The sequence below is a fragment of the Melospiza georgiana genome, chromosome 19 (genome assembly GCF_028018845.1).
Source record: "Melospiza georgiana isolate bMelGeo1 chromosome 19, bMelGeo1.pri, whole genome shotgun sequence".
NCBI classification, from domain to species: domain Eukaryota; kingdom Metazoa; phylum Chordata; class Aves; order Passeriformes; family Passerellidae; genus Melospiza; species Melospiza georgiana.
This window is the reverse complement of record NC_080448.1, coordinates 13,188,858-13,212,640: the sequence shown is the minus strand read 5'-3', so window position 1 is coordinate 13,212,640 and position 23,783 is coordinate 13,188,858. Positions and strand designations below refer to the sequence as shown.

At 50.9% G+C, this 23,783-nt stretch overlaps 1 protein-coding gene across 2 annotated transcripts in view; it reads left to right on the top strand.

Moving 5' to 3' along the window:
• CLUH (clustered mitochondria homolog) overlaps positions 1-20,928 on the top strand; it is a 31,912-nt gene extending 10,984 nt beyond the window's left edge. For both annotated transcript variants that reach the window (XM_058037543.1, XM_058037544.1), the window contains exons 2-26: positions 1,098-1,294; positions 2,780-2,951; positions 3,113-3,256; positions 3,464-3,591; positions 4,221-4,375; positions 5,181-5,306; positions 6,169-6,316; positions 7,033-7,125; positions 7,355-8,049; positions 8,586-8,803; positions 9,305-9,409; positions 10,150-10,250; positions 11,655-11,807; positions 12,420-12,482; positions 13,146-13,390; positions 14,142-14,226; positions 14,717-14,870; positions 15,155-15,294; positions 15,405-15,485; positions 16,060-16,185; positions 16,661-16,782; positions 18,017-18,110; positions 18,891-19,025; positions 20,016-20,089; positions 20,620-20,928. In XM_058037543.1, coding sequence (XP_057893526.1) covers positions 1,098-1,294; positions 2,780-2,951; positions 3,113-3,256; positions 3,464-3,591; positions 4,221-4,375; positions 5,181-5,306; positions 6,169-6,316; positions 7,033-7,125; positions 7,355-8,049; positions 8,586-8,803; positions 9,305-9,409; positions 10,150-10,250; positions 11,655-11,807; positions 12,420-12,482; positions 13,146-13,390; positions 14,142-14,226; positions 14,717-14,870; positions 15,155-15,294; positions 15,405-15,485; positions 16,060-16,185; positions 16,661-16,782; positions 18,017-18,110; positions 18,891-19,025; positions 20,016-20,089; positions 20,620-20,788 — 3,923 coding nt within the window. In that variant the 3' untranslated portion in view covers positions 20,789-20,928. The remainder of the gene's footprint in view (positions 1-1,097; positions 1,295-2,779; positions 2,952-3,112; positions 3,257-3,463; positions 3,592-4,220; positions 4,376-5,180; positions 5,307-6,168; positions 6,317-7,032; positions 7,126-7,354; positions 8,050-8,585; positions 8,804-9,304; positions 9,410-10,149; positions 10,251-11,654; positions 11,808-12,419; positions 12,483-13,145; positions 13,391-14,141; positions 14,227-14,716; positions 14,871-15,154; positions 15,295-15,404; positions 15,486-16,059; positions 16,186-16,660; positions 16,783-18,016; positions 18,111-18,890; positions 19,026-20,015; positions 20,090-20,619) is intronic.
• Positions 20,929-23,783: the final 2,855 nt, after the last annotated feature.

The following is a 23,783-nucleotide window of genomic DNA, read 5'->3' as shown; positions in this document are numbered from 1 at the left end:
CCTCGAGGCGTTAGCCCTGTGCAGCCTTTTGGAAAGGCTGTTTCTGCTGCCTGGGAAAGCACCCCACCTGCTCCATCTGTGCTGCCTGCAAGTGGGTGTCTGAGATCACCAAGCTGGCACTGCTGCGAGTGACCTTGGGGTGCAGCTGAGTGTGCTGGGCCAGCCCTGCTGGGAGCTCAGCCCGAGGGACGCGATGCCGGCTGTTCCTCAGCACCCACTGCCTGGGTCTGCAGGGTCAGGTGGTGTGCTTGGGGCGCCAGCCTGGCACGCTGGGGGCAAGGGGTACTCTGCCATCTCCCAGAGTTGCTATCAGCAGCTCTTTCCACTCTTCTAACTTCTCCTGGCTGCCCCTTAGTCCTCTTTAGTGTGGTCCCCAGCCTGGTTCAGAGGATCTAGGCTCCTCTAGGAGACTGGCAGCTTCTTAGATCTAATCAGGTCTCTGATGCTATCCAGCTTATTGAAAAAGAAAACAAAGCATTGCAGAGCTGTGAGGAGGGTGCAGAGAGCTCCCCGGCCCTGTGACGCATCTGTCTAAATGAGCACTTAAAATGTCATCACCATTTTCTTGAATAAAAGTGCTTAGGCAAAGCCTCGCCCTGGCACCATGGGATCTGTGTGAAGTATTTTGGAAATGCAGAGGGTGGCCAAAGGCAGGCAGGGCTGTGGGAGCTGTGGTGTGCCTGTGGAGTAACCGGGCTGCCGCCGGCCTCCCTCTCCCTCTGCTCTCTAACGTGTTGGTGCAGAGGTTACAGCTGCCTCCAGGCCGCAAAGCACCACACACCCTTTTTTTTTTTTTTAATTAAGAGGCTTAAGACAGCTCAGTGTGGTGTACACTGACCCATCCTTCCTGCTCTCCTTCCCTCCCCTCTCTGCACATGGTTTGTGGAAGATGCAAACACCGCAGGCAAGTGAGAGCACCTTCATTATGCGGTGAGGAAAGGGAGGGAAGGGCCTGGCACACCTCTGTCTAGTAAACAGCAAGTGCAGAATAAAACCGTGCCTTTTAGCCCCTGATTAGCTCGGGCTTTGCAGTGTCCAGGCCAGTCTCTGCAGCCCAGTGGAGAGGACCTTGTCTGAACCCCTCTGTCCTTGCCCAGAGCACCCGTCTGGCGTGGCACTGATGAATGGCAGCGGCCCGCATGACAGCCTCAAGGGCGACAAGGATGCCAAGCAGAATGGCCACGAGGAGGCTGAGCCGGGAGAAGATGGGAACGACCAGGAGGTCATCGTCATACAGGACACGGGATTCACTGTCAAGATCTGTGCACCAGGGATAGAGCCCTTTTCCCTGCAGGTACCTGCCCTCGCCCGCTGGGGAAGGGAACAGAGGTGGGGAGTATTTGAGCCAGCTCCTTTCAGCCAGGCAGGCAGGGAAGGAGGCAGTGCCTGCAAGGCCCCTGTTCAGCCTCACAGTCTGCACAGCACCTTCAGGCTGCTCACAGCTCCCTGACCTGTCTTCTGACCAGGGCTTGGTGGGGAAGGAGGCAGCAAAGGATGGAGGGTGCAGGAGACTGCCTGGCCAGTGCCTTGAGAGAAATGAAGGAAGAAGAGACGTGAGCAAGAGGCTGCCTGGCCCAGGCCTGCCTGGGCATTGCAGGGACAGGGTTAGGGTGTTTCGTTCTGGATCCCAGGTGTGCAGCAAGGGCAAGGAGAACTCACTGTGGTGTAGCTCTTTGTCCATCACAGAGGGGCTCGGCTATGGGGCTGAGCACAAGGAAAATGGCCTTCCCACTTCTGGGATGTTCTAAAGCAGTGTTGTGAAAACGTGATTTCTGGGCCTGAGTGAGGAAGGGAAAATCCCTTGCTTGCTCAGCAGTTACGACATGATGCTGTTTCAGGCCAGCCTGGGTTTGGTACAGTGACAGGTGCTAACACAGCTCAGGGAGCTCAAGCCTGAAGACCAAGGGAATGATGCAGTCTCCACTTCCCTCTGCATGGAGAGCTCTGCCTCATGTCATGTGAACAGTGACGTGCTGCCAGGTCAGGATGAGCTCTGGCAGGCCTGGTTCATAGTCCCATTTAGCTTGATACTTCACCAAAAACTATCTGAATGAAGTATATATCCTAATTTTGGGGAGAGGCATATGGAATCTAAACCCAGTGGGAAGTTCTTATCTGCCCAAGACTGGCAGAGAGTGAAGCAAAATCCCATCCCCTGTGGAAATAGCTGCGTCTCAGACTGGCTTTTTGTCTCCTTTAAATCCCCCTGGCTGTTAGTTTTAATGGGCTAATAATAGCAGGCCTCGTTGTTTACAGCAGCTTATGTAAACTAGCCGAGTCCTCTGGGTTTTCAGCAGTGTCAGTGGTGCTGGAGCAGAGCAGGGAGGTGGGGGAGCAGCCCTGGTGCTCAGGGTGGGTCTGACCTCCCCTGAGCCCTGTGGAGGTGTGGCACTGGCACAGCTCACCATGGGCAGCATCCAAGGTCTCACCACTAATGTGGTGTGAATGGATAAGGGTAGAACCCCACTTCCCCCACCACCTGCTGTTCCTTCAGTGCCCTCTGTCGCCTCTGTCCCGTGCCAAGTGCTTGGTGCAGTGCCTGGCTGTTACATCTCGGGGTGCCAAGCCCCGTGGGGTGGAGCTCAGGTGGCTGACCCTGCCAGAGGTGACACTGCCCTACCAGCAGGAGCAGGAGAGATCTTCCTGGAAAGAGAGGTAGAGTCTGCCTTTCCAAGCCTGAAGGGAGAGGTCTGAGAGGCTTTTGATATTGCAGCTGAGGGGAAAGTTTGGCAAGAGCCTGTGGGAGGGCAAACAACAATTGTGCTCTTACCTTCTTAAGGTTTCTCCTCAAGAGATGGTGCAAGAAATCCATCAAGTTTTGATGGACCGGGAGGATACCTGCCATCGGACCTGCTTCTCCCTGCAGCTGGATGGCAACGTCCTGGATAACTTTGCTGAGCTGAAGACGATTGAAGGACTGCAGGAGGGCTCACTGCTGAAAGTGGTGGAAGGCAAGTTCCTTCAGACATGGGAGGGAATGAGTGAGGGTTGTTTTAGGGACTGATTTTGGCCACCTGTCAGCTCTTTCCTCTGGTTCCATTTTGAGATCTGTGTGCCAAAGGAGTAAGCAACTGTCTAATCCCAGTTTCTTTCCTCACTTTTTGGTTGTCAGAGCCATACACGGTGCGAGAAGCCAGGATACACGTGCGCCACATTCGGGACCTTCTGAAGAGTCTTGACCCATCAGATGCTTTCAATGGTGTGGACTGTAACTCATTGTCCTTCCTGAGTGTCTTCACTGAAGGAGACCTGGGAGGTAAGGGTCAAAAAGACTTCTCTGGTGTGGTCAGTGGTTTCATTCCCTGACTCCCGGCTTAGTTAAACACGCAGTAAAAATCGGCTGTCCTGTGTCACTTAGGAGTGCAGAGAATACTTGGAGTACTTCTGCATTCCTCTTGGAATGATGACTGGGGGAGGGACTGTACACTTTTCAGAACTGACTTTGTGTCTCTGTCTGTTCTAGACAGTGGAAAAAGGAAGAAGAAAGGTACCGAAATGGAACAAATTGACTGCACCCCTCCTGAACATATCCTGCCAGGTAGCAAAGAGAGGCCCCTGTGTGCCCTTCAGCCCCAGAACAGAGACTGGAAGGTAGAGTTTTCCTGTGTCAAACAGCTACTAGCACATTCCTCACAGCAAACTGGTGGTCATGGATTGAAAGCTGAGCGAAGTGGACTTTGGGATTTGCTCTGCTTGGTGCTTAACAAGCGCTGGGATAGCACTGCTTAGCCAAAAGAATAAAGTCCAGGAGCTGGTGTGCAAAACACTGGACATGGAGTCTGGACATCTGCAGAGTGTGGAAGGGCCAGGCTTGCTGGGATGGGTGGCAGAGAAGGGAAAGCAGCATTCCTCTGCAAAGTCCTGGAGACAGGATCTGCAGGTCACTACAGATTGCTCTTAGCTTTCCCATGCCCTCCCACTCGGATTCTGGTTTAGAAGCTGCCATTTGAAAACAAGTACAGCAAGAAATCCATACCCTGTGCAGCCCAAAGGCCCAGGGTGTCTGCTTTCAGCCATGTCTCATGGTGTGAAAGGCAAACTGGTGGACTGCAGAGGGCTCGGGAAGCTGTGCTTGGGACACCAGGTGTGTTTGTGAGCTCTGTTTCTGGAATCGAGCAAGGGCAGCAGGTAAAAGGGATCTGGTGTGTTCATTGAGTGCCTCTAACTCAAAGAAATGAATTCCTGCTGACAGGAGTTGCTTGTGCTGTGTTCTGCCGTAGCCTTTGCAGTGCCTGAAGGTACTGACGATGAGTGGCTGGAACCCTCCGCCCGGGAACCGCAAGATGCACGGGGACCTCATGTATCTGTACGTGATCACAGTGGAGGATCGGCACGTCAGCATCACTGCCTCCACGCGGGGATTCTACTTGAATCAGTGAGTAACTGACATTCTGCCTGTCCTGCCCTGCAGCAGCCAGCTGGAAAACAACTCATAAACAAACAGTTGCAGCCTGTTTTTTTTCCTGTGCCAGAAACAGCCTATTTTAATTTGCTGCTCACATGGGTTTGTGGGAGTTGCTATACTGGATTGGGCTGTTCAGTTATGCCTGGTACCACTTCTCCACAGTGGCTAAATGCCTGGTGCTTTAGGGAAAGTTTAAACATCCCATAATGTCATCAGCTATTTAGAGCATTTTGAGCTGGGAGGAAATTCCTTCCTGACTATTGCAACTATCTCATTTTGCCCTGAAGCAAAAGCACAGCCTGTCAGAACTCCCTGAGCTGGGTGCAGATTTGACTACAAATAATTTCTTTTTTTGTTTTTCTAATGGAAACTGTGAGAGCTGTTGTGGCTGTGCCTGTTGGAGCGGCTGTGCTGAGGGGTTTCTCTGTTAAACAAAGGCACCTTTGGTGTGTTCAGGAAGTTCTGTGAAATCAGTCCTTCCCAGCTATGAAAATAGAAGCCTCTCTTGATCCTGGGAATGGCTGAAAAATGTCTAAATTAAAAGACCATCAGGGACAGGTACAGGGTTACTGGCTGTGGGAGACTGGATAAGGTCCTTGCTGCCCATTTGCCTCGTTGCCCCATGGTCTCTGTCCCACAGGCAAGGGCACAGGGTGCAGCCTTTGATACTGTGAATGCATGAAGAGCTCTCAGTCATGTTCCACGTTCCTAGAGTGTGGAAGGTTTCAGGTATGACAGTGGCTTTTGACTGTTTCTTTTTTTTTTTCTCTTGCAGGTCTACTGCATACAACTTCAATCCCAAACCTGCAAACCCTAGTTTTCTCAGTCATTCCTTGGTGGAACTACTTAACCAGATCAGCCCTACCTTCAAAAAAAACTTCTCTGCTCTGCAGAAGAAACGGTAGCAGTGCTTCTTCCTCTCTAGTTCCTTGAGCAGCCTAGGGTGAAGTTGGGGAGGCTCAGCTGGTTCTGGGGAGCTGGATGCCACCAGTGCAGCAGGGATTGCAGTGCCTGCTTCTCTGAGCTCATGTAGTGGTGGGTGGTTGGGACACGTCAGTGGAAGCTGCAAGGACCAGAGCACCTGACTGAACAACAGGGCAGCACTCTGAGGATCTCTCTGATCCACAAAAGAGACTGAAGCATAAATATCAGCAAAAGTAACACAAGAGGGCTTTGTATAGGCTTACAGTGGCAAGAGGTTGGTTATTTTAAACATGTCTGTGCACGTTAATATTCTGTAATTTCCGCTAGCTCCTATAATAATAACACAACAATAAGGCATTGTTTAGTTCTCCTGTCCTTGCTGCAGGGACCATTTGTTCTGCTCCAGGACAGTGGGTCCTGTGCAAAAGCCTGTCATCCTTCAGAGTCACTTAATGAACTGCCTCGGCTCAGCAGGGTGTGGATTGATAGGCACATTGTGTGGCGTTTGGGAGCTCTGCTTCTGCTTCATTAAGGAGATGAAAGTGACACTAGATGAGGGCTGAAATTAGCAGTGGCCTCCAGCCACCACTGTGACTATCTGGCCATTTAAAAATGGCTGTACTGTGTTGCCCCTTGGGCCAGAAGTAGCTACAGATGAGCCCCAGCCCCTGCTGAGAGCACCACATTACACGGGAGACCTTCGGCGGTGCTTGGGTTTCCACTGCGCACTGCTGTTGCATCGTGACCTGTAGGGACCAGTGTGAAAGCACAGGGAAAATTCTCTTGGAATAGAAAGGATTCCTCCTTTATAAATGTAATTGTTGTTTGTCCCAAACTAGGGTTCAGAGACACCCCTTTGAGAGGATAGCCACTCCTTTCCAAGTGTACAGCTGGACGGCCCCGCAGGCAGAGCACGCCATGGACTGTGTCCGGGCAGAGGACGCCTACACCTCCAGGCTGGGCTACGAGGAGCACATACCTGGACAGGTACTGCTCTTGCTTTGCCTGATGACACTGGCAAGACTTTTGCTGCCAGCTCTGCCAGGAACAAGTTAACTTCCCGAAAGTAACCTCTGTTATTTGTGGGGGGGGGGTTTGATCATCAAAGGAAAACTTGCAGGAGTCCTTGTTCTTCACAGGGCCCTTGACTACAGGGGCTGTGCTGCTCAGGCTGCAGGTCCATGAGCACAGAAGTGACTGAGAGGAGCAGCTCCTGCTCGGGTGTTTATAAATTCCGTGTCCCTTCTCTGAAGAGTGCCACTGCACAGGAGGCAGACCACTCCCTCGTGCCAGTCAGGCCTGGAATGGCTCTTGTGTCTCTGAGCAGACAGCTCCAAATGCCTCAGCTGCAGCTTTCTAGCACAAAGGGCTGCAGGGCAGCAGTAGCCAGCCGTGGGCAGCACGTGCCTGCAGTGTGCCAACAGCACTGGCTAATGACACCTGCACCGTGCTGCCCCTTCAGTGCCCCTGCACTGGCTGGGCTGATGCAAGATCTGTCCCAAACTGCTGGTGAATAAAGTCCCCTCTCAAGGTGTGTTCATTCCTGCTGCTAAGTCACTTCTTCTGAGCCCCACAGCAGCCTGAATTCTTGCCCCTTCCTCTCCCTTGTCTCCCAAAATGCCTTGTGAAGCAGGAATGCTGCCTCGCCAGCCCCTTCCCACACAATGCATTGCATCCCACAAGGCTTTGCCTCCCTCTTTCAGACTAGAGACTGGAATGAGGAGCTGCAGACCACACGGGAGCTGCCACGCAAGAACCTGCCTGAGAGGCTGCTGAGAGAACGAGCCATTTTCAAGGTAACTTCAGGATATGCAGGCAGCCCCTCACACAGCCCCTTCTTTGCTGCCTGTGTTCTGGCTCCTGGGACTTGTATTGAAGTCACTAGCCAGCTCGCAGCAGTAAAAGCCATGACCCGCCTGCCTGCTGAAAGTCTGTTGGGAGGAGAGGAGCAAAGGAAAAATTTGCAGGGAGCTTTCAGAGCATGGGGGCCCATCCTGACCCCACTTTCTCTCCATGTGCCTTCAGGTTCACAGTGACTTCACTGCAGCAGCAACACGAGGTGCTATGGCTGTCATTGATGGCAATGTCATGGCCATCAACCCCAGCGAGGAGACCAAGATGCAGATGTTCATCTGGAACAACATTTTCTTCAGCCTGGGCTTTGACGTCCGTGACCACTACAAGGACTTTGGTGGAGACGTTGCTGCTTACGTGGCTCCCACCAATGATCTCAACGGTGTGCGGACCTACAACGCTGTGGATGTGGAAGGGCTGTACACGCTGGGGACTGTCGTGGTGGATTACAGAGGTTACAGGGTGACGGCTCAGTCTATTATCCCTGGCATCTTGGAGCGGGAGCAGGAACAGAGTGTCATCTATGGGTCAATAGACTTTGGCAAGACAGTTGTGTCACACCCCAAGTACCTGGAGCTGCTGGAGAAGACCAGCAGGCCGCTGAAGATCCAGAAGCACAAAGTTCTCAATGACAAGAATGAGGAGGTGGAGCTGTGCTCCTCAGTAGAGTGCAAAGGCATTATTGGCAACGATGGGCGTCACTACATCCTGGACCTGCTACGCACTTTCCCTCCAGATCTAAACTTCCTGCCTGTTGAAGGGGAGGAGATGCCAGAGGAATGTAAGAAAATGGGGTTCCCCAAGCAGCACAGACACAAGCTTTGCTGTCTTCGTCAAGAGCTTGTTGATGCCTTTGTAGAACACAGGTGAGCAGAGCTTCTCCCTTTCTCCACGTGCATCTGGTCATGGTTCAAGTCAGGACCTTGCTGCACTGTCCTGGGAGCATCCCAACAGAGCTCCCAGAAGTGAGCAGCTAATTGCCCTATGGCTTGGCTATGTAAATGCAGTTATAGGAACTTAATTAACAAGAGGTGAGAACAGTAGGGATTAGGACAGGGAGCCAGGGAAAGAGATGGTTTGTGTTTTAGTGTCCAGATCTATTATTGTTGATTCCCGTCCAAACACCTAGAAGTTCTTTCCTTGCAGGTGTCCTTTCCACTTGATGGCTAGGGAACAGGAAGGATTTATGCCGCTTTTTAAGGCTTTCCCAATGTGCTGAAAGTTATGTTTGTTTCTAGAGGCTGGAAAAAATCCTGTGGGCGCTGCTGTAGGCGTGTTTGTGGTGGGATGTTTGGGTCACTTGCTGCTGGCAAGGCAGGGGAGCTCAGGGAGTGGGACATGTTCCAGACATGTGGTGCTCTGGTATTCTGCTGGGCTGAACTGCCCTTTCCCTTTGCTGCAGGTATCTCTTATTCATGAAGCTGGCTGCACTGCAGCTGATGCAGCAGAAAGCCAACAAGCAGGAGAGCTCAGCTGCGCTGGAAAATGGAGCCTCTGCAGAGAATGGTGCTGCAGACAGCGAGAGGCCCGAGTCAGAGGATGGGAAAATGGAGGACGGCGTGACTGGGCTGGATCAGGTGAAGGAGCTGGCGGAGACCATCGCGTCCGACGATGGAACAGGTACTTCATCCTCAGCACCAGCCCCTGCTGGGCTGGCACTGGTGGGAGCTGCGCCAGGCTGGGGGTTTGGGGTGACTGATGGTGGTTAAACAGGACGAGCACTGGCTGCCTGTCAGTGTTGCCTGGCCTCTCTGTTAGAGCTGCTCACACCCTGATGAATGACTCGCCCCTGCAGGCAGGGGGACTGAGGTGTCTGAACCCAGCAAGGTCACCAGCCCCTCAGCTCTTCCCTGGGAGCAAGAGCCCGGCCAGGCTGGCCTGTGGAGTGCAGGGCAGGGCTGGGGCCAGGGAGGTGGGGATATCCATGGGGGTTTTGGGTCATCTTATGTTCCCTTATTCAGACTTTTCAGCCATTCTCCTTTACAATTGATTGTTTTTATAATGGGTTTCTTTAGAATGTGCCATCATTGCTGTTTTTAGTAACAAAACTTAATTTAATAGCTAGGTCTGCCATTTCCTGAACTCCACATTCATTTGTATTCTGTTTTTTTCCTGCTCCAGTGGATCCCAAAAGCAGAGAAGTGATTCGGAATGCTTGCAAGGCTGTAGGCTCCATTAGTGACACATCATTTGATATTCGGTTTAACCCAGATATTTTCTCACCAGGTATGTGTACCCAGAGCTGGGACCAGCCTTTCTGAGGGTGGCTGTGTCCAGCCAGCTGCAGATAAACACTGTGCCGTAGCCAAGACTGCTGCTGGTTTTGTTAGGCTGGGCAGGGTGCAGGGCCCTCTGTGGAGCACGGAGATGCAGAGGAGAGGAAGCAGCAATGGATTGCAGTGCTGGAGCTGCCAAGGGGAGCGTCTCCCACCCTCGGGGGAGGGCTGTGGGTTGCTGCCAAGAATCCTCCTGTGATTCTCCAGCATCCCAGCTGTGAGACCATGTGAAAAGAAGCAGAGGGAGGGAAAAAATCAAATTTGATCCTCATGTAGTAGTTTACACAAAAAATAACACTTGTGGTTGAACGACTGATGTTAGGACCTCAGTGAAGGGCTGGGTTTGTTTTAGTAACATTTCAGTGAGCAGTCACAGTGCCCTTTTACATGCACACATCAGGCACAGGTGTGAATTTCCATTACTTGGAGCCATATTTTTTATTGGGAAATTGAGAAGCTCCCAGAGTGCTTCCTGGGGTGAATACTGGGGCAGTGAGCAGGCACATTGCAGGAGAATGGCCAAACCATTGAGTTTGAGCAGCCCAGCCACTGCCTGAACACAGCTGCCAATGCTTTTGCCATCAGAACATTTATAGTTTGAGATAAGTTTTTGAAGCATCCAGCATTCCAGGGAGACAGTTAGGTTTCCGTGAGTTGCTGTGGTTGATGTTTTCTCTTGTCCTCTCCCAGGTGTTCGCTTCCCGGAGTCGAGCAGAGAGGAGGTGCAGGATCAGAAGCAGCTGCTGAAGGACGCTGCTGCGTTCCTGCTGTCCTGCCAGATCCCAGGCTTGGTAAGGACCCCAGAGCCAGTAGTGATGCTGCCCTCAGAGCTTGGCTGCTCTGAGCAAGCTGGTGACTGCTGGGACAGCAGCTTTACCTGAGCAGCTGCAGGCTCTGGCACTGCTGGGGGACCACCTGGAACAGCATGAGCATTGCGTGCAAGGCACAAGGGGTTTTCCTTTGCCCATCTTACATCATGGCACGATTTTCTCACCTCAGTCCAACAAAAAAAATTTGGCACTGGCAATTAAAGCTATTGCTAAGAGTTTGGGACAATAGAGATCACATAAGCCATCCTCCCTAGCCCTGGGCATCCTTCACAGCTTATTGTTTTAGCTGACCCTGGCTGTGACTCAGTCAGTGACTAATAATTTGAAGTGAACTGGGAAATTGTTTTAATTAATAGCAATCATTAAAAACTCCTTCTGTAAGTCTTAATCATTTTGGACATTACCCATGCACCTGGCCACATAAGAAGTCCCAGTTTCTCCCTTCCTGGGATGCTTGCTGAATTGATGGCTTATGCAGCTGTCAGAGCAGGCACTGGAACTGGCAGGGGAGAATTCATGAGCTCTACTCCAAGGGGTCCAGGAGTTGTTGGTCTTGTGTTACAAGAGGGTTTTCTTTGTTGGAAAGTTTCTTCTGAATTCTAAATCCACTAATTCTGTAGTCAGCACAGCCTTCAGAACCAGCTATTCAGTCTTTAAACAAAAAGGAAGTGAGTCAGAAAAGGGCTTGGTGATTGTTGATTACAAGGTAGTTGATACTCCAGTATATAAACCCAAAACACTGCACAGGCCTGCGTGAGAGCAGGTTGCAGACCAGCTGCTGTAGCAGGTAGTCCTGTGCATATCAGAGAGGAGCTGGTGTTGCTCCGTGACGTGAATGAAACAACTGTTTATCAGCACTGCAGCACAACTTAACATGCAAGTGCCATTTGTCCTTATCAGCTATGTGTGCACAGCTCCACGTACTCTTAATTGGAAATGGCAATTAGTGACTGTGGGGCCCTTAAAGAAGGGTCAGCCTGCTAGTTGCACAGGTAGGAGTGTTTTGCCTCTGCCTCTGAGAGAGTGTAGTGCTGCTCCTTCCCTGCTGAGACAGAGGAGTGAAACTGGCCCCAGTGGCAAGGACCTGGCCCAGACTGGGCTGGCTACTGCAGGTGTCCCCCCTGCCTGTGTTACCACACCAGGTGGTCCCTGGTGTTACAGCAGGTGTTACTCACCAAAAGAGTCTTGTTTGGGGTCAGGGCCTCCTTTCAGGGCAACCCTCAGCCCCAGGTAAGGTATCTGAAGTAGCATTGGAGAATGCCTGTCCTGGCTCTTGGTGTGGGTTTTTTTTTTAATATTTTTTAAAATGGAAGTTCTTTCCTTTGTGTTAGTCTTCGGTAACCAAAGTGTGTATGCACCCTGCAGGTGAAGGACTGCCTGGATCACACGGTGCTCCCCATGGATGGGGCCACCTTGGCTGAGGCCATGCACCAGAGGGGCATCAACATGCGTTACCTGGGCAAGGTGATCAACTTCATCACCAAGACCCCTGGCCATGCACAGCTGGATCACATCTTTGTAAGCATCAGGCTTAACATCAGACAGTTCAAACCACTCTGGCATCATTTGTCCCAAGGAGATTCCCACTTGGCCAGTTGTTCTCTCTCTGTAAAAATAAACAGCTTCAACAACAGGGGAGGAGGGAGGAGGACCTGTAAGTGGTGGTTGGGGAGGGTTTTTTTCCAAATCCTTAATGGATTTCATAGTGTTAGGAACTGTAAGTATCTTTTGGGGTAGAGAATTGCTTCAGGGATTCCCAAATGTAATAGTGAGTAACACAGTTGGATTTTCAGCCATGTATTTTTTAAGCCTCTAAGACACATCTGGGCTTTGGATCAAACTCTGAAGTGTTGTGAGTGTGGCTGCCCAGGAGCAGGCAGGGGCTGGGCTGTGGCAGCCCCTGAAGCACTGCTGGAGCTGTGCTGAGCTGCACCTGTGGCTTGTGGGCACAGAGGTGCCAGGGGCTCCTCCCTGGCCTCCAGGAGGGCTGTCAAATGCTTTTGCAGTTCTGTGCTGCAGGGAGAATGGTGTATCTTCTGCAGATCTTGCTAAAAGACCATTTCAAAAGCCCAGTGTATTTTTCCATATTCTTGCCAATGCACTCAGTCTGTTCTTTATTCCTTTGGGTAGAAAATTGGAATCAGTGAATTGATCACTCGATCAGCCAAACACATCTTCAAGACGTACCTCCAGGTATGACCTGCAATCTCACCTCTTGCCTCCTGTGTCCTCCCTAATGACTTTTTTCCACAAACAGAGCTGTTTGGGGTTCTCCTCTCATTAGGCAGTTCCTGGGGTTGCATGGCAACGAGAAGTACAAGCTCATTAGCACTGAAATAGGTACAGGCCTGTATGTAAGGGAAAACAAGTTCCCACTTGAAGAAAGCTTTCCCGGAGAGCAATCATTCATGCTTTTCCTCCCCAGATCCTCACTCATTATGTTGGAGGCTTTTAAAAGTGAAATCACAGCTTGTTTTCCTTGTAGTACTTTTTCCTCCTAAACAGTGTTGCTTTTGCCCTTCTAAGAAGCCTTTTTAATTGACTCAACACTACATATCCTGGTAGGCTGTATTCACACACAACCTAGCAATACACCTGGCTTGGTTCCAGTGCCAAAACCTTCTCTGTCCCAGGTAGCAGCCCGAAGTGTATATGCCCGCACTACATTTCTGTGTGTAGGCACACACTTAATCCTACGTTGTCTGTGCTAGTGCCGCTTGGACATGCTGCCTTCCTGTCCCTGTCGTGGAAGGTGGCCCTGTTTGTGTAGGACTGGGTGTGTGTGGGGCTCGGGGCTGGAGCAGTGCTGTGGGATGGCAGATGTCTCTCCTGACTGACTCTGGTGTTTCCCTGTAGGGTGTGGAGCTGTCAGGTTTATCTGCTGCCATCAGTCACTTCCTGAATTGTTTTCTGAGCTCCTTCCCAAATCCCATTGCCCATCTTCCAGCTGATGAGCTGGTCTCCAAGAAGAGGAACAAGAAACGGAAAAACAGGAACCTTGGCAATGCTGATAACACTGCCTGGGCAAGCATGACCCCTCAGGAGCTATGGAAGAATATTTGTTCAGAAGCAAAGAACTATTTTGATTTCAGTCTTGAATGGTAAGTGGAGCAGGTGACCCTGGCTTGTCCCTGGATTCACCAAACTTCTGTAGCTCTTGTTCATTAACAGGACCTCCCTTTTTTATTTGTTTTCTGTTTGCATAAAATTAAGTCCTTTGAGGGACTTAAACAGATCTTTAATGGAAAGAAATTGGGCAAAGAGTAGGAATGGGGAAGTGAGACTTTGAATCAGATGAAACCTATGATGCAGAGGCAGCCATGAAAAGCAGAGGAGGAAGGTAAACCTTTCCTAAGGGTACATAAGGGATCAGAAGGTGAGGAGCAGAAGTAATATAGTCAGAAGATACTTGTCTATATCAACAGTGATTTAGGCTGAAGGGAACTTCGGCTCCAGAAAAAAGGACAACTGCTCCTGTACATGAGCAGAGATGGCAAATAAGGAAGGGGCTTCCAGTTTAGCACTCTCAATGAAGTGGCCCAAGAGAAAAACCAACTTTTGGCACTTGGACAATGATCATCCCCTCGCACAGGGACTGCTCGCTCCTCACCAAGAGCTGAAGGTACTCAGCCCAAACACTGCAGTGGGCTTTGAGAACACACACAGGATTTCTGTAAAAGCACTGCTGTGCTCTAGAGGCTTTCACAGACCGTGGGCAAACTCTGCAGTGTTAGTCCTTGGTTTGGGTTAGACCTGGCTGTACAGGGACCTGCGCCTCACATACCCACAATGGAGCAATGGCCTTGAGCAGAAACTCCCCTGAGAGCTGAAGCTTGTGTGTACTTTCTGCAGTGAGAATGCTGACCAAGCAGCTGAAGTGTATAATCTACAGAAAATCACCCTGCTCCGTGAAATCTCCCTCAAAACTGGAGTCCAGGTAAGATCCACATCCTCCCTCCCTTGCCATCATGTCCTGTATTGAGGAACATGAAGAGTAAATGCAATGTGTTTTGCAGGCACAGCACAAGCCCCAAAGGGTCTTTGTGGTGTCCATGTTGGAATACAGGTCCCAGCTCTGAGAAACAGATTTCTGATCCAGTTCACTCTTTGAGTAATAAACTCGCTGGCATGTCCCTTGGAAGAACAGCTAGCCTCAGTATAATTGCACTGCCTTCTCACTCCTCTGTGGGCTGTGGGACAACAGCTGGAAGAGCTCTCCTGTCACGGGTTCAGTGTTGTCACCGTGGCACCATTTTGCCATGTACAGGTGGTGGTGCACACCTACATCTGACCTTGGAGACTTCTGTCCCAGGTCATGGTACAGGAGATGTTTTGACTGTGATTCCACATTCAGAATTTTGCCCCTGTTCTTGCCAAGTGCCTATGGCAGTGGTAACTGTGCCCTCCACTCTTTTTGGTCCCTCCAGATCCTGCTGAAGGAGTACAACTTCGACAACAGGCACAAGCCCACTTTCACAGAAGAGGATATTCTTAACATCTTCCCTGTAGTGAAGCATGTAAACCCCAAAGCCTCCGATGCTTTCCACTTCTTCCAGAGCGGGCAAGCAAAAGTTCAGCAAGGTACAGATCCCATGTGCCTCTGCCTCTCATGATGATCCCTGATAATGGGAAGAGCAGGGTATTTGGGGCATGGCCACCAGGACACTGCTGCCAAGCCTGGTGTCCAAGATCTCCTCCTGCTGTAAATCCACCAGCAATGAGCAGGGATGGGTCAGGGCAGTGATATCCTGCCCTCAGGGCAGTCACCTGTGTCTGTGTATCCCACCGTTGGTCTCACTTCCTGACTCCAGCAGTGCTAGAGGTTCTTTTATATGTACATACATATGGATATACTTTCTTTTCAGGTTTCTTGAAGGAGGGCTGTGAGCTCATCAATGAAGCCTTAAACCTGTTCAACAATGTGTATGGTGCTATGCATGTAGAAATCTGTGCCTGCCTGAGGCTGCTAGCTCGGCTCAACTATATCATGGGAGATTACTCAGAGGTAAGCAGGGGCTCTGAGGGGATCTCCTCAGTGCTCTCAGTCCTTCCCCATGCTTGCTCAAGCTCACAGCGTGGTGTGACTCGCCCTGGGTTCTGTTCTGTTCTGTTCAGGCCTTAAGCAATCAGCAGAAAGCGGTGCTAATGAGTGAGAGGGTCCTGGGCATCGAACACCCCAACACCATCCAAGAATATGTGAGTATGGGGAGCTAGGGAACAGCAGCACCTCAGGGGTCTGGCTGCAGTCTGAGAGCCTTAGTTCATGTCTGCAGCTGGAAAGCAGTTGCATTTTCCCCTCTTTTGCAGCTTTCCTTCCAGAATTCTCCACTTCATCATCTTTTATGATCCTGCAAAGTGAAAAGCTGAGTGTGTCCTGTGTGCTCACCATTTGTCCTGCTTAACCTAGGTTTCTACTGTTTGTCTGCTGCATATTTATTTAGATATATTAATTCTCCTGGCTTCGGCCCTGGTCCTATGTCAAAAATTAAAAGAGGAAAGAATCCCCTCCAAAACACAGTCAGAATATGACATACATATATAAGTCAGGTTAGAAATATTCTGCGAGGGGTGTTAAGAGAAACTGAAATAATACACACAGCTTCCTCAGTGCTGTGTCCTCAGGAACACCTCAGTGGGACTGTGCATCATTTCAAAGTGACTGAAGTCCTTCTTCAACCAGTGAGGAAGACTTCTTATTCATGCAGCTAAGGAAAGGCGTGGAGAGATTAGTTTCCTTTACATTAATGCTGGGTGCCTTCTCTTGTCCTAGATGCACCTGGCTCTGTACTGCTTTGCAAACAGCCAACTCTCCACAGCACTGAACCTGCTGTACCGTGCACGCTACCTCATGCTGTTGGTATTTGGGGAGGATCACCCAGAAATGGCACTCTTAGATGTAAGTAATTTGTTTAGGAATCTTCAAGTTCCTAATCTCTGCGAAACCTCTTGGCCTTTAAGATGCCCACATGATGGCTGTTTAAAGCAAACATTTAGGCAGTGGTTGTTGCTGGTTGGTGCCATGAGATGAAGGAAAAAAGGCGTTTGACACTTTAGCTGGGAGGGTAAGCCTCTGTGCTGAGCTCTGCACTGGGATACTGCAGATGGTTTTGAGACATGTAATTCTTAGGAAAAGTCCTTTGTTTATTGTGTTCTTGTTGCACCGGCATAAACTGGAGAGTCTGTTACCTCCCTTGTGCCTGGATTGTTTGGGCCATGGAGGACGATGGTCCCTGTCCCGTGTTGCTGCTGCAGGGACTGGCCAGGGTCACAGCCCCTCTGGCAGCGGCACACCTGCGGGGTCCCACTGTTCACAGAGCAGGAACTGCCGTGTCAGTGTGTCTTTCCCAACGCCTGCTTGGTTCTCTGTACAGAACAACATTGGCCTGGTGCTCCATGGGGTCATGGAGTATGACCTGTCGCTGCGGTTCCTGGAGAATGCCTTGGCCATCAGCTCCAAGTACCACGGCTCCAAGTCTCTGAAGGTTGCACTGAGGTGAGGCAGGGTGGGGTGCTGGGCTGGGTCACTGCTGTCACAGCGAGCACACTCACTGAGCACTCACATGGGAGGGTCTGGGCTTGAGAACTGCATATTCAGTCTTGTCCCAGAGCCAAGGTCATGGTGCACAATCCAAGTTTATTTCAAAAGATGGAGATCCATTGTTCTTAAGGTTAATGGGGAGATCTGCTGTGATGCTGCTTGCTCAAAAACTCTGTCAAGATAAGCCTGGTCCCTGTGGACTCTCAATAGAAAAATGTATGTGGGAAGTAAAGGTTGGAGAGCTGGTAAGGGAATTACACTAGGAGACAGGGACAGTATGTTAAATGCTCATGTTTAATTGTTCCAGCCCTCAGGGAGGGGTCTTTGAGAATCATTTAATGTGCTTTTGTCTCTTGCCATAAAGTTCTGTATTTGAATAAAAACCCTGAGTGGTTTCTGTGTGTTCCCAAGGGAGCTGGGACTGGTGACCCCTGTAGGATCTGCTCCCAGTGCCCACTGCTGCAGTGCTGGATGCCCTCTGTCCCTCAGTGCAGAACTGGTTCTGTCAGCCAGGCATGGCCTACTCCCAGTTCTTGCTGCCACATTGCAGACATCTGTTCTCCATCAGGCTGCAAATCAACCTGATTAAACACCTGCAAGAGCCTGCCTTGTTTTCCAGTAGCTGATGGATGTGCAGGCTCCAGAGACTCTTCAGCTGTCCCTCAGTGGCACTGGGGTGTTTAGAGAGACCCGTCTCCTCCCACAGAGAAACACTGCCAAACCCAGCAATTTCTTTTTCGTTCCAGAAGCACTAAGGCCAACAGTCCAAGCCAAGTCAGCTCTCCCAGCTGGCAAGAGCCCAGAGGACTCAGGCCTGGCTCTGCCTGAGGGCTGCAGCCTTCCTCTCCAGTTAATAAATTCAGCCCCAAGGTATTCCCATGGATCTGCCTCTCCCTTCAGTTCACTGTTGTGGCCTTCTGTCCTGCACCCAGGAAAGCTGAAGATGCCCAGCTCAGTCTACCTCTGTAGGTCACTTCTCAGCATTCCAGCTAAAATCCAACCTAATTAGTGTAGTATTTGAATCCTCAGCTGGGCTGGGAAGAAGTAACTCCCAGGGTGATGTATTCAGTCTCCTTTGACACCTGTGTTAAGACTTTCAGCCCAGACACTGATGGCACAGTCACGCTCACTGCAGCACAGAAATGTTTTTTTCTTCAGAGAAGTGACTCGGCCCTTTTCCTTCCCTCAGCCACCACCTGGTTGCCCGAGTGTACGAGAGCAAAGCAGAGTTCCGGTCGGCTCTGCAGCATGAGAAGGAAGGCTACACCATCTACAAGAATCAGGTGATGAGTGGCCCCACTGTGCACTTGGGAGCTGTCACTGCAGGTCCAGAGTTGAGCAGTTCCGCTGCAAACCAGTGCCCAGCGTGGGCCTTGGGGAGGCCTTTCCTACAAACAGCTCTGAGCAGATGCCAGGGAGTACTTGTAGGGCCAGGGCAGAATTGCTGCCCTGTGCAGTAACTGCTCACTGCTATGCCATTTGCTCAGCTTCCTGCAAATGTGTCCACGCTCTACCCATGGCTGGACGAGCACTTGTCTTGTGGCATGGCCCCACGTTCTGGTGGGGCTTGGAAAAAACTGGTCTCTTCTCATGTTTTGTGCCACTAGTCTTTAAATACCAGCTCCAAACTGGTTTGGTAGTGAGCTCTCAGCTGCTGAGCTCCCAGGCTGCTGCTCAGTGAAACTCCTGCCCCAGCCCGGGGCTGTCTGAGCACGTCTGTGGCTGCACGGGGTGACTCAGCTGAGCTGGCTGAGGGCACAGCCCAGTGTGGGGAATGCTGGAATACAGGTCCAGGTGGGGGGGATACTGCTCCTGGAAGAAGAGCCCAGTGCAGGGAATGCTGCTCACCCAGCAAATATGCTCCCACTTGATGAAAACATGAAATGTTGATAAGAAGGTTCCCAGAGGAACTGTTGTACTTTTTGAATGCCAAGGCAGGTAAAGTCCATTTTGCTGAGTTCCTGTAGGGATGCTGAGCTGGCAGCACCCAGGTGTGTTCCCTGGGCAGGGTCCTGCTCTCCCTTGTGATGTTGAACCTTTTCTTTGTTCCTGTTTCCCATCAGCTCGGTGAACACCATGAAAAGACCAAAGAGAGCTCTGAGTACTTGAAATACCTGACACAGCAAGCGGTGGCTCTGCAGCGCACAATGAACGAGATCTACAAGAACGGCTCCAATGCCAACATCATGCCCCTGAAGGTAACCCAGAGCTCTGGGGATGGTGCTCTGCCAGATGGAGCTGTGTCCAGCTGCTCCTGAGGGACACGGACTGTCAGGAGGGTGTGGCAGTTGTCCCTTGCTAGGGCAGTGGCTCAGACACAGGCTGGTGTCACCTGTGTGGATGGAGCACAGCATTGCAGGGTGCCTGGGGAAGCAGCAGGGTGCAGGGACAGCTCCTGGGCTGAGAGCCTGGCACGCCTGCCCACAACCCTGCCCTGCTCTGACTCGCTGCCAGGCAGCAGGTTGCTCAACCCAGAAAAACTTCAGTTTCCTCATCCTCAAAAATGCTGTCATCTTTTACCAGATGCTTTGTTCTCCTTCCAGGGATGTTGTGGTTGGGGAGGCTGGGCAGGCAGCACAGAGGGGCTGTCAGGTTTACCTTACATGGAGCAGCAATGACTAACCTTCCTGGGCCAAACCCAGCTGCTCCTGCCTGCCTCCAGACCTGGCAGAGTACCCGGCCTGTGCCATGGGTGCTCTCCCTGCCAGGCTGTACCCCAGCAGATTGGGAAAGAAGGTTCCAGCTGCAGGGAGGACAGAGTGGGACAATGCTCTGTGTGTGGGTGTTCTCCCTGTGGAGAACTGGCAACAGACCAGAGGAGTTCGTGGCAATGAAGGGAGAACAAGGACCTTGAATCAAAAGTCCAGGGATTTGTGGCCCGTGAAGAGGCTCAAACCCATAAAAACATCACTAAAGGGTTTACCCTTGTTAAAATACTTAAAGGAGGGTAGAAAACCCAACACATTTTGGAACTGGCACTGTGATGTATTTAACTGAAGTCCTGCAGGGTTCAGCCGGAGCTCCCTGCAGGGACTGGTGGGGAAGCTCTAGATGGTGCTTTCAGGCTTACAGATATACAGAGGTGATAATGTAAATGATGCCGTTTTCTCAACTGTTGGTAAAGAGACATGTTTAGCAGTTCAATGTGCTCTCTAGGTTCCTAAAACTTCTTTTCCCTTGTGATGTAGTTCACAGCTCCCAGTATGGCCAGTGTCCTGGAGCAGCTGAACATTATCAATGGAATTCTCTTCATTCCACTAAGGTACAGTGATTCTTCTGGGTTATGCCTTTAGAAATCAAATCTGCACTGCCTTGGTTCACAAAAGAGCACAAACCAGCTCCCCAGGATTTGTTTGTTTTAGCCAAGATCTCAACTGAGGCCTTGATTAGCATCATCAAGACCACTGCAAGCAGCAGGACTATTAGATTTTTTTTTTTTTTTTTTAATACTTTTTGAAAATTTGATTGGGATGATGGTGGAAATAGATGACCTGAGCCAAGACTGTTGTTCTAAGGCTGCACATATCATTGGTGGTAAAAATGCAGCTGGAGGCTGCCTGGCCATCAGCGAGATGAACCCCCTGCTCTGTCCCAGCCCCACTGAGGGAGCAGATCCTGGTGCCTCTTTGTTCAAACCCAGCCAGCAAACTGGGCCCTGGCTGTGCTCAGGCATGGCTGAGCTGTGGGGGAGGGAGGTGCGAGCAGTGTTCCCCCAGTGAACATGACCTTGTCCTGCTTCACCATTCCCACACCCAGTCTCATGTCTGCTCCCCTTCCTGCTTTCCCCTTCAGCCAAAAAGACTTGGAGAACCTTAAAGCCGAGGTGCAGCGACGCCAGCAGCTCCAGGAAAGCATGAAAAGTGGGGAACAGCTGGAAGCAGAGGACAAAGCTGTGGAGGAGAAAGAGGCTGAGCCGAGCATGCCTTCTGCTGCCATCCCCTTAACACAGAGCTCTGCTTAACGTGTACCTCGCTTTAAAAAAAAAAGTTTAAACCACCCTTTTCTGAATCTGGCCCAGGGCCTTAGCCGCCCTCGGAGCAGCTCCTCCTTTTTGACAATGTTATTGCACTGGTACAATTAATACACAATGCAAAGAACTAATCTGAGCAATGTAATCTGTGTGCCCAAGGCTGTGTCTGCCACGCGAGGGGAAGTGGCCGGAGGCAGCACAGACCCGTCCTGGCGCGCGGGGCCCTCCTGCCGTGTGTGTGTCCGTGTCGTGTGTGTGCGCAGCAGTTATTTCTACTTTGTACATATGAATTCCAAATGAACTGTCTGGAGGAATGTAACATTTCTCAGGTCATTTTTATGTTGACTAAGGACACTGCTTTGCTAAACCAGTAAAGAACCAGCCCCATCACTGCTCCACGTTCTTGTAAAACGTGGATTCCAAGCCAAAAGATTGATTTCCCCCCAGTCACTATTCAAGCTTGGGCTGAGAACAGCCATATTTGAACAGTCACTGAGATGACTGAAGCCTGTGACATGTGGAAGTGGGGGATGTACAGCATTTTCTACATCAGGATATAGCCATGGGATCCCTTTAACCATTTTTTTCTATGTTTGGTTGACAGTTTGGCAATTCAGTGGGGTTTTGTAACATTCACATTCTAATTTTCAAGGTAAAGATATAGATAGATATATATATATAGATATATATATATATATATAGATATATATTATATTCACCCTTCCACCTCTGCCTCTGCTTGCAGCTGAGTAACTTGGGATGCTGTATCCAAAGAGTGAGGGCTTGATCTTTAAAAAAGCGCACAAACTTCCATTGCAGTGGAAACCCCAGTGCCTCGGTGAGATGGGAGTGCAGCAAATGAGGGCTGAGCTAAGGGGAGTGAGGAGGCTATCACAGCCCTATGTAAGGGCAAGGGAGAGGGCAGGAAAATTCAGAAATAGAGACCTGGTATCATTTGCAACAGGAGCTGTTGACACAGAGCTGAGGGCCCTGAACCTGACAGAATCACAACCAGAAAGTACCAGGTTTTGGGGAAGGGGTTTATATAAAAACTGAAGCTCCCCCAGCACTGAAACCTCTGGCCAGTCCCTTTGCCTCTGGCATTTTTGCTCACTGGTTTTGGGACTGGCACTGGGAGCTGCCATTGCTGGCAATGGACGGTACTGAATGGCAAGTGCCACTAAAGAACTCCTCCTGTCCCCTTCCCTCCCACACACATCCTGTGGGGTTGTCACTGTCCTCCAGCAGGTAAGACGTGGCTGCTGCAAGCCCTGGGATGCCGACAGAGTTGAATGTCCCGTTTTCCAAGCAGATCAAGCTGTAGAAGAAGGTTGGGCTGGCCACAGCTGGTGCCCAGCCTCTCCCTGCCTCGTGTTGTCTGTCCTGGATCGTGCCCCGTGCTAATCCGTGCTGCTGCTCTTACTGACCTTGGAGCCAAGTGCTGTCCCTGTGCTCTGTACCCTCGGTTTCCTGTCTGACCCTACAGGTATCTGTAACTCGGGGCTGGGCGGGGGGAAAGGAGGGAGCAGCCTCTGAGGTGCTGGAGACATCAAAGCAGAGTCTTCACTGCAAATGAACTTGCTCCTATTAGAAAAATTCTGAATTTCCTGGAAAGCAATCAATAAATGACTACAGTGCATCTTTCCTACAAGATTTTTCTTTTACTAGTGTCTTACAGTCCATTAAAAGCTTTTTAAACTCCTGGAGGTATTTTTTTTTGTTTCTTTACTGTTTGGTGGAAAGTGTTGGTACCAGCACTGCAGCCACCACTCCTGTTCCTTTGAGCAGGAGCTGGGGGGAGAGAACAGGACCAGCTGACCCAGAGGCTTTAAAAGCTGTAAATCAGTACCAGAGTCACGACCCCAGCCCAGAGGGGGTAGGACCCACAACCTCTGCTGTCAGAATCCATTTGTGCTCCGGGAGATGAGTCACTTTGCCCTCTCATCCAGGGGAGCTGTGGGAGCAGGGACACAGCTTTGGGGATGTTGTACCCATGTGAATTGAGGCTGAAGGAGACAAGTCCTGGCTACTGAGGCTCCACAGCTAAGCAGCTCCAAGGACAATGCAGGCTGCTAAGTAACTGCATTTGCCAACATCTGTCTGTACCTCACTACCTGTTTCGGGTTCTGGGGGTTCTCATTACTCTGTTCACAAGTTCTTAAAACACGAGTGTAAAAACTGATTCAAATGGGCCCTGGGACCCAGCTGAGCTGGAGGCAGGCAGGTACTCAACCTGTTCACTGAAAAATGTGCCAGTGCCCATCAGTGCTCTAGTGGGACTGGAAACACCTCAGAGCTGCTGTCAGTGCAGCACTGCTGCACGAGCAACAACTCACCCAGCTAAGGGGGAAAATTAAATTTAACTGCCCACACTTCTTGCAACTCCCACCTGAACCTGCCTTGCGTTCCCTGTGAGAAGCTCACTGCTTGTGGACATACGAGGCTTGCCTTTCAACCCTCACCCCAAAAACCACTTCTGTGCCACCCTGTCACCCCATCTGGGATAGTCCATGCATGCGCTGGCTCTGGCAGAACCCAGACTCAGTTTTTGTCCCAAATGCAAGTGAGTCTTATCCAAATGTCGATCCCGTGTCTGTTCCCACTGCAAAGTACCACCCTACCAGCTGCTCCCACAGACCTCAGCTGGCGGGAGGGCCCTTTCATTCTCTCCCCACATCAAGCTCACAAGCACATCCGTGCTCTTCCATTATGATGATGTGCCCATTCCAGTTCTGGCCACTGACCCATCTCTAAACGGTACTTGAGGCAACCGGGGCCAAGCCACAGGGAAAATTAAGCCAAAGCACACACAGGCACAAACCCTAAGAGCAGAAGAGATGTTGCCAGAAGCACCCAGTGCCGTGCTGCCCCACAGCCAGAGCGATTGCCCCGAGGGTGGGCGGCACCGCCCCTGGCCCCAGCACGAGCGAGGAGCAGTGAAGGCAGCTCCTGTCTGCGGCACACACACAGCGTCAAGAGAAGGGAA